This window comes from Elephas maximus, chromosome 3 (genome assembly GCF_024166365.1).
Source record: "Elephas maximus indicus isolate mEleMax1 chromosome 3, mEleMax1 primary haplotype, whole genome shotgun sequence".
NCBI classification, from domain to species: Eukaryota; Metazoa; Chordata; class Mammalia; order Proboscidea; family Elephantidae; genus Elephas; species Elephas maximus.
Window position 1 is genome coordinate 80,576,166 of NC_064821.1, and position 16,366 is coordinate 80,592,531.

General features: G+C 38.3%; 1 protein-coding gene and 1 long non-coding RNA gene across 2 annotated transcripts in view; one reads left to right on the plus strand and one right to left on the minus strand.

Annotated features, from left to right (window-relative positions):
* Positions 1-4,763, plus strand: part of LOC126072937 (uncharacterized) — a 31,432-nt gene extending 26,669 nt beyond the window's left edge. The window contains exons 2-3 of the long non-coding RNA XR_007516609.1: positions 1,632-1,767; positions 4,369-4,763. This is a non-coding gene — a long non-coding RNA (uncharacterized LOC126072937). The remainder of the gene's footprint in view (positions 1-1,631; positions 1,768-4,368) is intronic.
* RHBDL2 (rhomboid like 2) overlaps positions 1-16,366 on the minus strand; it is a 66,453-nt gene that overhangs the window by 8,952 nt on the left and 41,135 nt on the right. Inside the window, exons 5-6 of the mRNA XM_049878863.1 lie at positions 8,802-8,902; positions 5,383-5,443 (exon numbers count right to left, since the gene is read on the minus strand). Of these exons, the coding sequence (XP_049734820.1) occupies positions 5,383-5,443; positions 8,802-8,902 (162 nt within the window). The remainder of the gene's footprint in view (positions 1-5,382; positions 5,444-8,801; positions 8,903-16,366) is intronic.

Consider the following 16,366-nt stretch of genomic DNA (forward strand, 5'->3'; position numbering starts at 1 on the left):
ATGTAGGACTATGAAAGGAGAAGGAAACCACGGCCAGAGAGCAGGGCTGCCTTACTGGAAGGATTACATTGGTCTAGTCTAGCTGTTCTGCAGTAGGAGGACCTCTCTCAGAAACACTTTGTAACCATGAACACGTCAGTTCCTCTCTTACTTCTCTCTTATCTTGTCTCCCTCCTAAGGATCTCTGCCTGGCTCTTTCTGCTTCCTAGGAGAGCTTGCTTCTCAGTTGTTGCAGCCTCTAGACTGAGAAACAACCTCCCATCTCAAAAGAAGCCCTTATTCCAATAAACCAAATCATTTTCCTCACTAAAAATCTGAGGCCCCCATTACTTGGTTGAGCTTAAAGGTAGCAAGCTTTAATACATACCAAAATAATATAGTGAGTTTTAAACTTTTTTTTCATAATAATGGATATTATTATATAATAAAAGCTATAAAGAAATGGATTTTTAAATTGTCCATTATCCCACCCCATTTTGGCATAGTTCCTTCCATCAGCCCTTTCCTGTGTGTTTTTAAACATTACTCAGATATTACTATATATAAAATTTTCAACATAGCATTATATGTAAGGCATTTTTTTCCTCAGATCAGTAAAAATGCTCTTTGGAAACATTAAAAAAAAAAAAAGGCTCTTCTTTTATGACAGTTACCTTTATGCAGATTTTTTTAAAGAATGAAAATGTGAGATTTCCTACCTTTTTCCAAAGGGAAGCTCAGTTACTTAATTAGAAAATAACATCCAACAAATAATGCTTTGGTGAAAGAAGGTCCTTAAGGCTAATTGTCCTTCAGAATTAAGAACAATATTTACCATTTAAAAAAGAAAAAAAAAACTACATTTTTCCAAGGAAAAGTGGTTAAAATAAAAATATAATTGTATCTCTCAATTTGTTTTTTATTAACCTGGTGTGTATTGTAACTCTTCTCATTTTCAATACGTAAACCAGGTCAAAGAACTTTTAGAAATGACATGTTCCAGGAAGTGGGGATGGTTCATGTTAGCATAGGCTAACTACTCTTTAAGGTGTTTAGAGAATGTAATAAAAGCCTATCATTCGCTGATTTTATCACTTACCTCAAGAATAAAATATTACATAAACTATATTTGGAGATACCCTGTAATGAGAAAAGGGCTTCGCCCCCCCGCCACTCCAATATTGACAATAAAGAAGGGTAGTAAATACATTTCCCCTTTAAGGGTTTGAGACTTATTTTCATCATTACCTAAAAAAAGCAGATTGGCTGAAGACCCAGGTAACATGTGTAACAGTATTTTTTTTTTTTTTGGTCAGAGTACTTGTGCCTTGGTCCTGGTTGTGACTTTCAGCAACTCAGGTGGCAGCTATGATCACACAGCAACTCTCCCACCTCCCTTCTCTGCTGACAATTGTCCCTTACTTTTCTGACTTGTGGAGAAAAAAAGAATTGCATATTGTGTGATATAGTCTAAAAGCAAGTGAATTATTTTCTCTCAGAATGAAATATTGGTGTTTTTACAGTTAAATTGTTCATAAACTAAATTTAGTCTCCTTCCTCAGAGGTAGTAGCTGCTCCTGTTCCCACAATGTGGATAATTGAACTCTGGATACCAATTAGCAGAATCATTTTTTGGCTTATCTTCTGGACAGGCGAAATCTTAGGCTTCATCACATGTCACCTGTGTCTCAGCATGTCATCTCTGTCACCAAGGCCATCCACAGTCTGACCCCAGGAGCTGCCCTTATCCCCACAGCCCTCTGGGTGGACAAGCTTCAGCTGGAGCAGGTAGGTGAGCACACTAAGCTAGTCCTGCCTTTGCTCTCCTTTTCTTCTGCCTTGGATTCAGCTAAAACTCCACGTTCTGTCCAGACTGAACACTCTTCTTAAACTCATTTAGCATGTCACTCTACTTGTAATTCTTGGAGATTTCAAAAGCCACATCAGTCATGTAGCCTGGCCTCTGAGTTCCTTGACCTCCTCTCCCTTGTCTTCAGTCCTCAGCCACCACTCCATGCTTTATCACATATCTTGTCATTACCAGTAATTGTACCATCTTCCAAAAATCTCACATTTCAAGGCCCCTAGTTTGTCTGCTCATTGACTCCCTCTAGTACACCACATGTATCTCGATGCCACTGCAACCTGTGGCCCATTGAGCCCCCCACCTTTTCATCTTCCCTCACCTCCCTCATGTCCTCACTTCTATCTATAACCATGGTCTATCCTTCTGTTTAGTCCCTTGCATACATTCACAGCTCCCATACTCTCCTCTCCATCATAAAAAAACCAAACCAATCGCCATCAAGCCAATCTGATTCATGGCAACCCCATGTGTGTCAGAGTAGAACTGTGCTCCACAGGGTTTTCAATGACTGATTTTTTAGAAATAGATCACCAGGCCTTTCTTCCAAGGTGCCTCTGGGTGGACTCGTACCTCCAACCTTTCAGTTAGCAGCTGAGCACATTTACCATTTGCACAACCCAGTGACTCCATAATTCTCACCTATAAAACCCCAGCAAAAACAAAAAACCCATTGCCATTGAGTCGATTCCTACTCATAGCAACCCTGTAGGACAGAGTAAAGCTTCCCCACAGAGTTTCCAAGGCTGTGAATGTTTACAGAAGGAGACTGCCACATCTTTCTCCTGTGGAACGGCTGGTGGGAAAATCCCAACCCTAGTTAATCACACTCTCCACATATTCCATTCCTACACCCACACAGTTGAATGTGGCTAGAGAGAAACACGCAATCATGCTTACTATCCTCACTTGAAATGTTACCACCAGCTTCAATCCTACTATATTTCCATCATTCATTCTCTTTTTCCACTCTCCTAGATGACTATTTCATACATTTTCTTCTCGTCAAATCTCCCCCATCTTACTCGTTACCAATTTCACTAAGAAACAGAAGCAATGAGAAGACGAATTCCATAAGCTCTTGTCACCATGTATTCTACGTCCTGTATCCATACCATACAATCTACCTTCCCTCCTGATACTATGAATGACTTGAACAAGCTGTTTTGCTCCTGTCTAAGGCTAACCTCTTCTCTTGTGTGTAGGACCATCTCTCTCTCCCACTCAAGGACAGAGCTCCAGCAATTGTCTCCTATATCATCAGTTTTTATCCTCTCTATTGGATCACTGTCATTAGCATACAAGCAAACTAAATTTCTCCAATCTGGAAAAAAAAAAAAAAGCAGAAACAACCCTCTTTTGACCCCCATATCATCCACTGCTTTTCTGGTCCCCTTTATAGTAAAACTCCTTTAAAACTTCCAAAGACTTGTGTCTGTCTGCTCTGTCCAATTCTACTTCTCCTAATCTCTCCTGAACTCACCTCTCCAAGACTGTCCTTGTCATGATCACCAATGATAAGTTTTGAGGCTTCATCTTGGACCATCCTCAGCATAGTTGATCACTCCCTCCCTAAAAAACTTTCTTGACTTTGTGCCTAGGATACCATTGTCTATTGGTTTTTCTGCTACATAGCTGGCTGCTCCTTCTCAGTCTCTTTTGTAGGTACTTCCCCATCTTCCCCAACCTCTAAGTATTGGAGAACTCTAGGACTCAGTCCTCAATCCTCAGACCTTTTATCTTCTATATTCTCATTGTCCAGGAGCTCTCATTCAGTCTCATGACTTTAGATACCATCTATAAGCTGACTATTCCCAATTATACATCTTACCCAGACCTCTCCCCTGAACTCACTGTTCAACATGTGACACCATACCTACTCTTTATCTCCATATTGATCTCTAAGCATCACAGACTCAACCTATTCAAACTTTTGCTTTCCTCCCAAAAACTTTGTTCCTCTCCATCTAAAAAAAAAGGTAACTCTGTGTTTCCAGTTGCTCAGGCCAAAATTCTTAGTCACCCTTAACACCTCTCTTTCTTTCCCACACCACATCTCACCTCATTTGTCACCACTACCACTAACACCCTGTGCCAGGCAACTGTATCTTGCCTGAATTTTTGCAGTATCCTCCTGGCTAGTCTCCCTGCTTCCACTCTTGTTCACCACTACCACTACTACCGCCACACACAGGGGTTGGGCAAGTGTCATATCAGTCAATTTTATTTTTTGATTTCCTTTTTGTGGAAGTCTAATAACTCTTCATTAGCTGGATGAGGGAACATTTGGAGAAAGAAAGTCCCAGAACAAAGGCCCTGGAGATGGAAGTTTCAGCTCTTCTTATCAAATGGATTAGTTGGGCATTTACTTCTCCCTTCTCCTGTTCTATCTCCTGTGATAGATGTTTTAAACTGAATTTTTAAGAACTGGGGTTTTCTTGTGGAAGAGGATAGAAAGGCTCACAGGAGGCTCTTCTTGAGCCAGTGGCATGACTGTTAATCCCTGACCTCATATTCCTCTGCAGCTTAAAACCACCTCAGACCCCCAGGAGTCTGCCTGCAGCCCACCTCTAGATGAGCCTGAAGATGAAACCACTTCTCATGTTTTTTGGTGACAGCAAATGGTGATAATACTGGCATTGCATGACTGCCAGGGAGAGCCACCATACTTTTTGACATTCTGGATTAGTGAGGGCCATCAGCAGGTAGGACTTCCACAGACTCTCTCTGATTTCAGGTTCATGGGAAACCATGGTTAATACGTATGACTGGTCATTAAATTTCAGTTTAGCCCCTAGTCCCACCCTCTAACCTCCTTTCCCACCCAGCCATCACTGATGCTAAAACAAAGTGAATGGTTTAAGTTTTTTCTTTGAATATGAGTAAGATATGGATGAGCCAATAAAATATGAATAAAAAAGTGAGAACTTTGCATTTAGACTTCTTATTCTTATAAAAGTTTACTGTTTTTTTATAAAAGTTTCTCTTATTAAAGAATATTTAAAATGTAAACATTGGGAAAACTTGTCTTTTTTTTTTTTAACTTAAACTAGGAGTAATAGCAGTGAATTGGAAATCGGAATACCTGGTTTCTAGTCCCAATTCAACAGAAATTAGTTGACAAGCTTTTTACTTCATTTTTTTTTAATCTGAAAATTGAGAAATCAAGGAAGAAGACAGATTAAATCAGTGGTTTCCAAGCTTTATCAAATACTGGAACCCCTATAAATTCCTGTATATAAAATATAAGTGAAGCTATTGTGGTTGAAGTGGAAGGGGTGCCTAGAGCTCTATTCTCCTGGCTCCCCCCACTCCAGAAAGAAAAAATAGCAGCATATGTCCACGAAGTACCTCTAAGAGCCACCCATGATGGTCAATGAAAGCACTTCCATTTATGCCTGTTTGCTTGGGGCTGTGGAACCAAAGATTCTTTCTGACTCCGTGCTAGCAGTCATCCTGCAGGTTAGCATTTGGAAATGTGAAAAGGCTCGCTGAAGGCTGAACCTGTAAAACTGAAAGTGGCCATGAAACACACTTACTTATGAGGATGCTGATCAGTAGTCTGGCAATTCCAAAGGCAGGAATCATTTCTTGAAAATTCTAGCAAAGAGATAAATAGTAATAATAATAAGTTATTGGTTGGTAAATGAAACATCTGCTTTTTCGTTTTAAAGTTCGAAGAGTTAAATATTTGTTAAACAGAGCACTGGTGTAACTGCCCAGTTTTCAGGTGTATTTGGAAAGTTCAGAGTGCACTTTGGAGAACAGGTGAAACATGGTGTTTAATTTCATTATAAAAGCCAGATACAATTTTACTAGTCTGATACAATCTAAATATAAATAATACAAAATTAATGCTTCACGTGTCCATAAAAAAAAAAAAAAAGCTGTGAAACTAAGCCTGATAAAATATTTCCAAGTGTTTTGGTTAGTACTTATTTGATCTTCCTTCAACCTCTTTCACAATAGTAGTTAGCAAAGACTTAATGAATATTTGAATATTACCCTAAATTTTTTTTCAAAAACTTTTAAAATGTTGGTCAAAAAACATCGTTTAAACTGAGTCCAGTACAAGGAGATGGTGCCCGGCTACCACCGCTGACTGCTCTGACAGGGATCACAATAGAGGGTCCCAGACAGAGCTGGAGAAAAATGTAGAACAAAATTCTAACTCAAAAAGAAAGGCCAGACTTGCTGGCCTGACAGAGACTGGAGAAACCATGAGAGTATGGCCCCCGGACACCCTTTCAGCTCAGTAATGAAGTCACTCCTGAGGTTCACCCTTCAGCCAAAGACTGAACAGGCCCATAAAACAAAACGATACTAAAGGGGCACACCAGCCCAGGGGCAAGGACTAGCAGGTAGGAGGGGACAGGAAAGCTGGTAATAGGGAACCCAAAGTTGAGAAAGGATAGTGTTGACATGTCGTGGGGTTGTTAATCAATGTCATAAAACAATATGTATACTAACTGTTTAATGAGAAACTAGTTTGTTCTGTAAACCTTCCTCTAAAGTACAATAAAAAATTAAAAATAAATAAAAAATATCTTAATAAAATAATTAACAAGCTTAAAAAGAAAAAAAAATTTTTGATTTTAACTTTGAAGAATCTCAGTCCAGCTTGCAATACCCCCATGTTTCACCAGAGAACTGTTGAGTCAGAAAAACATTTCTACTTCAACTGATTGGGTTACTTCTCCCTTCCCTTTCAATTTATTAACTCTCTTTCTAAGGAATAAAGATGCTAAAATAGCCATGTTTATTCTAAATCAATTATTTTCAAACTTTTATGACCATGACCCATGGTAAGAAATAATTTATATATCACCACACACATAAATCAAGCAGTAGTTACCGTATTATACATGATACACACTGTTTTGTTTTTTTTTTCTTTTACATTTTGGTCACAACCACCTAAACTGAGCTCACAACCACTAATAGGTTGCCCATGGGGTCATCATGGGTCAGGGGCCCACTGGAAGGCAGCTAACAACAACAATAGGTTGCAACCCATAGTTTGAAAGTCACTTTTCTAAGTAACTTCTATATTTGGAACAGTTTCTATACTTGCTTCATATTTTTCCTCCAGAAGTATTTTTAAAGTATACCTAACTGCTAGCTAAAGGGTTAAAACTAGTCAGGATTTTAGCCTGTTTCAAAAAATAGTTGGCACTCTCACTACTATCAGTGGAAGTGTAAAATTGTAGAGAGCAATTTGGCAAATATCTATTAAAATTTAAAGTCTATCTGGTAAATCCATTTCTAGAAATTTGTCCTACAGGAAAAAAAAAATCACACAAATGCGAAAAGATAAATGTAAAGAACATTTTTTGCAGCATTATTTGTAAATGTGAAGAGCTGGAATAACCCCAAATGTCTTTCAGTGAAGGACTGGTTAAATCAATGAGGCAGCTATATAGAGGAAGCTGGGGAGCAGCTGATAGATGGAGGTGCTCCTCCCTGTACTAATACGATTAGATGGTCAGGATACTCTGTTAGGATGCAGAACAGTATAAGGCCAGTCCCATTTTTGTAGTATTAGTAGGATTTTGAATGCATAAAAAAAAGTATTCAAACCATTAACAGATACTATCTTGGGGACTTTGACTTTCTATTTCTTTAATTCAAAATTTTAGTTAATACTCATTACTTTTGAGTTCATAGGAGCCCTGGTGGTACAGGGGTTAGAGCGATTGACTGCTAACCAAAAGGTAGGCGGTTCGAAACCCCCAGTGGCTGTGCTGGGAGAAAGATGTGGCCATCAGCTTTTATAGAGATTTACAGCCTCGGAAACCCTATGGGGTTGCAATGAGACGGAATCAACTCGATGGCAGTGGGCAGTGGGTATTTTTGAGATCAGAAGAAATAAAGATGAAATATGAAAGGAAAATTGAATGTTCGGTGGCCATACAATTCTCATAAAGAAGAGTGGTGCTCTTTCTTGAGTAAATATTGGTAAGTGAAGACTCTGTGAACCAAATACAGTCAATCCTCATTATTTGCGAATTCTGTATTTGTGAATTTGCCTGCTCACTAAAATTTGTGACCCCAAAATCAATCCTTGAGGTACTTTCGTGGCCATTCACAAACACGCACAAAGGGGTGAAAATTTTGTTTTGTCCAACATGCACATTCCCAGCTAGGGTCAAACAAGGTGACACCGCCTTCTTGTTTCAGCTCATTCTACAAACAAGTTCCTTTTCCAGTCTCACTTAGCATCACATTTTTTGGGTTTTTGTGCTTTTTCTTGGTGATTTCAGTGTTTAGAATGGCCCTACAGATAGTGTTGAAGTGCTCCCTAGTGTTCCTAAGCACACTAAGGTTGTGATGTGCCTTATGGCAAAAATACATATGTTAGATGAGCTTCATTCAGGCATGAGTTAGAGTGCCGTTGTTCGTGAGTTCAACGATAATCAATCAACAATATATATTAAATAAAGTGTCTTTAAACAGGAACACACATAAAACAAGGCTATGTATTGATCAGTTGATGAAAATGTTGTGACCAGAGGCTCATAGGAACCTAACTACTTCCTCTAGGAGTAATGGTTCAGAACTTGCTAATACAGTGTTCTGGTGACTTTATAAGAACATAAACCATTGCCATCAAGTCGATTCTGACTCATGGTAACCCCATATGTACAGAGTAGTACTGCTTCATAGGGTTTTCTTGGCTTTTATCTTTATGGAGCAGGTCACATGCTTTTCTTCCATGGTGCCAATGGGTGGATTCTAATCACCAACCTTTAGGACAGTAGGTGAGTGCAAACCATTTGTGCCACCTAGGGGCCTTTTATAGAACCTAACTACCACAAATAACGAGAATCGACTATACCAGTTACTGTTTAAAAAAAAACTTTTTTTTTTTTTTAACTACCACAAATAACGAGAATCGACTATACCAGTTACTGTTTAAAAAAAAACTATAGACTCCATTTCCTGAAGGACTTCTTACCACTAAAACATTCATAAAATAGCCTCCCATCAGAGCATAGACTCCTCCTGAAGCACCCACAAGATATTTGAGTGGATCAAAGATGGAACTGGCAAGGGACCCTAAAGGAATAAAACATAAAAGATCAAGCATAACTATAAGAATCATGAAAGATGAATATTTCTAATCTAGGGTAAGATTTTGTGGTGTTTGGGCCATTTTCATATTAACAAGCAACAAATTCACTGTGTCCCTTCCATACCTTAGAAGTACAGCTAGGTGGGTTAGCTATTCCAATTTTTCTGAAACATTAAATGTTCCTTAGAAAGGCAGTATACCAGTGATAAAGAGCACAGATTCTACAGCCAGACCTACCAGCTGTAGGACTTAAACAAGTTATTTAACCTCTCTGTGCTTCAGTTTCCCTACCCTACAAAATGGGAATATTAATAAAACTTACCACAATGAGTTGTTATAGGAAGAATACGAGTTGACATATGTATATTGCTTAGAATGATGCCTGATGCATCATATACTTATTAGCTATTATTATTTAAGTATCCTACATGCTTAGAAAAAGTATCAAAACATCTGAGACATTCCAACATTTTATTATCTAAATTCATTTCATTCCTAAAGCAGCTCATAAATCATTTTTCAGATCATGATTGCATAATATTTTTATCATATATCTTAAACCAAAAGAGAAAAGCTCTTATCAGTGTTGAAAAATGTATGGCATGCCTATAATCACTTCCTCGTCCCACAACCATGGCAGATATAGCTAAGCAACCATGGCTGCCTTTCTCATGAAGTCAGAATGTAGCCTCAGAATCCTTCTCAACATACATTCGGGCAAATTCGCCAAGCAAGATGAAACCTATTTGCTAAGCTAATCTTACATTGCCTGGACCAAAACAAGGCTCTACCAGCCACGTTATGTAACCCTAAGATGGTCTCTCTATACTGCTTAGTTTTACTACTTGGTCTCTTGTGTTCGAGGCCCTCCTTCATTCCTTAACAAATATTAATTGAATACAGTCCTTACTTTGTACAAGAAAGACAAGGTGTCTGATCTTAGAGATCTTACAAATATATGAGTGAACAACGATCACAAAATGAAGACTATAACTGCTATGGCAAAAATATAAAAAGGAAATTACCATATTTTTTATCAGGAAGCACTTAGGAAGGAATGACTTTCTCTGCAGAGAGGGGAGAGGAGGCCTTATTCCTCTGAGAAGGAGATAGCATTTTGATTAAATTTTCAATCTTTAAGATTTGGACAAGGAAGAAACTATTCAGGACGGGGAACTGAAAAAGGAAAGACGTAGAGAAACAGAGGTATATGGATGACTGAAGATCAGTGGGAAGTAGTCCAGCAGAGTTAGAGCAAAACAAAACACAACAAAAAAACCCTTTGCCATCAAGTCAATTGCAACTCATAGCAAATCTACAGGACAGAGTAGAACTGCCCCATAGGGTTTCCAAGGAGCACCTGGTGGATTCGAAATCCCAGCCTCTTGGTTAGCAGCCAAGCTCTTAACAATTGTGCCACCAGGGCTCCTGGGTTAGAGCAGTGGTTCTCAAATGCTAACCTACAGACCAGGGGTGGGGTAATTGCATCCTAATCATGTAAGAAACTTATTTTAAAAATACAGATATAAACATCCACTTTTTTTTTATCCACTTCTGACCAAAATGGACAAACAAGGATGGGATTTACCATTCCACCTGAAGCAACCAAAGCACTGGATAAAATATATAAAACAATGGTTTTCAAGATACTAGGTATTAGACAAAAAAGGACAATGAAGCCCGAGAGGCAGAAAGTAGATGTGCAATTTCCCAGCCTTAAGTGAGATTACAGTGCACAAAGGGGCAACCCACGCAGAGCCCAGTAAACCTCTAGTTGATGAGATGGAGATGAGGGTCCAGATAGACCTAGGCTGCTAGAGTTTGCAGAACATAATACCAGAGAGGAGAGCACTACAAAGAGAACTCCAGAAAGGAGCATGTATGAAAATTACCCAAACTAGGAAAGAACCACCAAGAAGGAATAAAGGGAAGAGTACCTGTTACTCACACAGGGCCAGAAACTGTTACTTAACAGAGACTTTAAGTAACTTTCCAAACTGTAAAACTTTATAATTCATGGGGTATTGGGTAGCGTACACAGAAGGTCCTGCGCCAGTAATGGGGATCCTTACCACTAAACGTGGCTCTAAACAGTTTGACCTCGTAAGTCTTTCCAGAAAGCATCACACTGTTTTCAATTAACTGAGCCCCACAACAAATCTAAAAAATACCTACAGGTATACAAAAAATATCTACCATTTGACAAGGTAAAATGCATCCAATCAAAAACTATCCGACATGCAAAGAAGCAGGAAAATATGACCAAAATGGAAAGAAAAATCAATCAAATATAAAACCGACCCAGAACTGACAGAGGTGTTAGATTCAGCAGACAAGGGTTTTAAACAGTTATTACAACTGTATTTTATATGTTTAAAAAGCTAAATGGAGATATGTAACATATAAAACAGACCCTAATTGAACTTCTAAAGATGAAAATTCAATGTCTAAGATGAAAGAAAAAACTGATTGAGTTTAGTGGCAGATTAGACATTGCAGAAGAAAAAAACAACAAATTTGAAAACACAGCAATAGAAACTATCCAAATGAAACACGCACAAAGAAAAAGAATATTTGAAAAACTGAATGCAGTATCAGTGAGCTGAGGGAAATTTTCAAGCTGCCTAGTATTTTTTTTAGTAAATGCATAGTTGGAGTTGCCAAAGGAGAAGAGAAGTCACAGAAAAAAATTTGAAGAAATTATGGACAAATTTTTTTTTTCAAATTTGATGAAAACTATAAATGCACAGATCCAAGAATCTCAACAAACCTCAAGCACAAGAAACATGAAGAAAACGACAATGAAGGCACACAAAATCAAATTGCTCAAAACCAGTGAAAATCTTAAAAGCAGCCAGGATAAAAAGACATGTCTCCTAACAAGGAACATGATAACAGATTCCTTGTTGGAAACAATACAATTTTGAAAACAGTGGAGCAACAGCTTTAAAGTAGTAAAAGAAAAACACTGTCAACCTAGAATTCTATACCTAGTAAAGACATATTTCAAAAACAAAGGTGAAATAAAGACTTTTTCAGACATACAAAGGCTGAATGAATTAATTACCAGTAGATTTGCACATAAGAAATGTAAAAGAAAGTCCTTTGGGTAGAAGTAGAAAGAGCCCAGGTAGAATTATGGATTTACACAAAGAATGAAGAGCACTGGAAATGGTAAGAACATGGGCAAATAAACAAAAATTTTTTATTATTTAAATCCCTTTAAAAGACAATTGACTGTTTAAACAAAGATAATAACAGTGTAGTGTGGGGTTTATAGTATACGTAAAACGTATGACAACACCAGCACAAAGGGAAGAAATGCAAGTATGACCAAATCAAAAAACCAATTGCCGTGGAGTCAATTCCGACTGATAGCAACCCTGTAGGACAGAGTAGAACTGCCTCATAAGAGTTTCCAAAGAGCACCTGGTGGATTTGAACTGCTGATCTTTTGGTTAGCCCATGGTAAGATTAGTATACTATATGTAAAGTGATCTTTGCTTTTTAACAAGCAAAGGTGTCACCTTAAAGATTAAGGTGCGTGCACCTGACCCAAGTCATGGTGTTTCAGTTGCCTCATATGCATGTGAAAGCTGGACGATGAATAAGGAAGACAGAAGAAGAACTGACCACTTTGAATTATGGTGTTGGCAAAGAATGTTGAGTATACCATGGGCTGCCAAAAGAACAAAGAAATCTGTCTTGGAAGAAGTACAACTCCAGAATGCTTCTTAGAAGCAAGGATGGAGAGATTATGTCTCATACTTTAGACATGTTATCAGGATGGATCAGTCCCTGGAGAAAGACATCATGCTTGGTAAAGTAAAGGGTCAGCAAAAAAAGAGGAAGACCCTCGATGAGATGGATTGACACAGTGGCTGCAACAATGGGCTCAAGCATAACAACAGTTGTGAGGACGGCACAGGACCGGGCAGTGTTTCATTCTATTGTACATGGGGTCGCTATGAGTCAGGACTGGCTGAACGGCACCTAACAACAACAGCAGTAACGTGTAAAGTGATATAATATCACCTAGAAGTAGAGTATAAGAAGTCGAAGGTGTATACTATACACCCTAAAGAAAACACTGAAATAACAAAACAGAGTTACAGCTAATAAGCCAACAAAGGACATAAAATAGGCTCATAAAAAATACACAATTCAAAAGAAAACAGAAAAGTGGGGGAAAGGGAAGACAGAACAGATTGGACAAAGAGAAGACAAATGCCAAGATGATGGACTGAAACCTAACCGTATCAATAATCTCATTAAAAGATCTAAGCACCCAACTTAAAATGCAGAGATTGTCAGATTGGATAAAAAAGCAAGACCCAACTACATGCTGCCTATAAAAAACATACTTAAATATAAAGGATAAAAAAAAAAAAAAAGGATAGAAAAGATAGATAATGCTAACACTAATTAAAAGAAAGGTGGGGTGTCTACATTAATATTAGACAAAGCAGATTTCATAGCAAAGAATATCAGGAATAAAGAAGGTTATTTCATATTGATAAAGGAGTCAATTCATCAGAAAGACATACCCTAAATGTTTATGCATCTGTCTTAGTTACCTAGTGCTGCTGTAACAGAAATACCAGAAGTAGTAACAAACAGAAATTTATTTTCTCAAAGTTTAGGAAGCTAAAAGCCCAAATTCAGGGCGTCAGCTCTAAGGGGAGGCATTCCTCTCTGTCGGCTCTAAAGGAAGGTCCCTGTCTCTGCAGCTTCTATTCTTTGGCTCCTTGGGGATCTTCATGTGGTATGGCATCTATCTTCCCCACTTCTGCTTACCTTAATCTGCTCCTTTTAGATCTCAAAAGAGATTGACTCAGGACACACCTTATACGAATATCTTCTCATTAACGTAACAAAGAAAACCCATTCCCAAATGGGATTATAACCACAGGTAGAGGAGTTGGGATTTACAATACATATTTTTGGCGGACACAATTGAATCTCTAACAGCGACTGATAACAGAACTTCAAAATACACAAAGCAAAAACTGATAGAACCACTAGGTGAAACAGACAAATCCACAATTTAAGTTGGAGATTTCAAAATCCCTCTCTCAAGAATTTATAGAAAAAGGAAACAAAAAATCAGTAAGGATCTAGAAGACAAACAACATAATCAACCAAATACAACCCAACTGACATTTATACCACAGTCCACCACCAACAGCAGAACACACATTCTTTTTAAATGCACAGAGAACACTTATTACCATAGACCATATTCTGGACCATAAAACAAATCTTAATAATTTAAAAGAATTCAAGTCATACAAAGTGTGTTCTCTAAACACAATGAAATTAAATTAGAAATCAGCAACAGAACATCTCTGGAAAATCCACAAACATTTGGAAACTGAATAACATACCTCTAAATAACCCATGTGTCAAAGAAAAAATAAAAAGGGTAATTAGCAAGTATTTTGAAAGGAATAAAAATGAAAACATAACAAAATTTGAGGGATAATACAAAAGCAGTATCCTGGGGAGAAATTTATAGCATTAAATGCCTATATTAGAAAAAATGAAAGTTCCCAAATCAGTGACCTCACCTACCACCTTAAGGAACTAGAACAGCAAATGAAACACCAAGTAGAAGAAAAAACCTGTCCTGTCTAGTTGATTCTGACTCATAGTGAACCTATAGGACAGAGTAGAACTGCCACATAGGGTTTCCAAGGAGTGGCTGGTGGATGCAAACTGCCAACCTTTTGGTTAGCAGCCGATCTCCTAACCACTGCGCCACCAGGGCTCCAAAGTAGAGGAGAGGAAATAATAAAACTCAGAGGAGAAACCAATGAAACAGAAAACAGAATAAAATCAAAGAAACCAAAAGATACTCATTGAGAAGATCAGTAAAATTAATAAACCTCTAATCAAATGGAATAGAGGGGAAAAAAGAAAATACAAATTACCAATATCAGGAATGAGAAAAGTGATATCATTAAATATTCTACAGATATTAAAAGGATAATAGGGGAATATTATGAATGAGAGCCAAGAAAAACAAAAACATTTGTTCACATAAAAACTTGTACACAAATGTTCATAGCAGCTTTACCCGTAATAGCTCCAAACTGGAAACAATGCAGATTTCCATCCACAGAAAAAAAAAAAAAAAAAGGAGATGGATAAACAGATCGTGGTATATCCTCACAATGAAATACTACTCGGCTATAAAAAGCGAGGAAATATTGACATGCACAATAACATGGATAAAGCTCACAATAATTATGCTGAGTGAAAGAAGCCAGACAAAAAAGAGTAAATACTCTTATGATTGTATAAAATTCTGGAAAAAACAAACTAATGTATAATGACAGCATATCAGTGGTTGCCTTGCGGGGCGTGAAGGAGGCAGAGGCAGAAAGAGATGGGATGAAAGGATTACGAAGAGGCCCAAGGAGATCTGGGGGGTGATGGACATGTTCATTACCTTCATTGTGGTGATAGTTTCACAGTTACAGACACATGCCACAACTTAACAAGTTGTACACTTTAAATGTGTGCACTTTATCACATGTCGGTAATACCTCACTAAACAAATAGAAGGGAGCCCTGATGATGCAGTGTTTAAGCGCTCAGCTGCCAACCAAAAAGTGGGCAGTTCGAACCCACCAGCTATTCCACAGAAGAAAGATGTGGCAGTCTGCTTCTGTAAAGATTACAGCCTTGGAAACCCTATGGAACAGTTCTACCCTGTCCTATAGGGTCGCTGTGAGTCAGAATTGACTCTACAGCAATGGGTTTGTTTTTTTAATTTAAACAAACAGAAAAGCAAAAGCAAAAAAAAAAAAAATACAGATCCCAGGGCCATATCTCCAGAGATTTGATTCAGTAGGTCTGGGGGTGATATGGATAGCTTTATTTGTAACAAGTTCTCCAGGTGATTCTGGGGACCCTGGAACCCCAGACTTTTTTTTTTTTAATAATTTTTATTGTGCTTTAAGTGAAAGTTTACAAATCAAGTCTCTCACATATAAACTTATATACACCTTACTACATACTCCTATTTACTCTCCCCCTAATGAGTCAGCCCACTCCCTCCTTCCAGTCTCTCCTTTCCTTTCCTCTCCGTTTTGCCAGTTTCTAACCCCCTCTACCCTCCCATCTTCCCTCCAGACAGGAGATGCCAACAGTCTTAAGTGTCCACCTGATACAAGTAGCTCACTCATCAGCATCTCTCTCCAACCCATTGTCCAGTCCAATCCATGTCTGATGAGTTGTCTTTGGGAATGGTTCCTGTCCTGGGCCAACAGAAAGTTTGGGGGCCATGACCATCGGGGTCCTTCTAGTCTCGGTCAGACCATTAAGTCTGGTCTTTTTACAAGAATTTGGGGTCTGCATCCCACTGCTCTCCTGCTCCCTCAGGGGTTCTCTGTTGTGCTCCCTGTCAGGGCAGTCATCGGTTGTGGCCAGGCACCATCTAG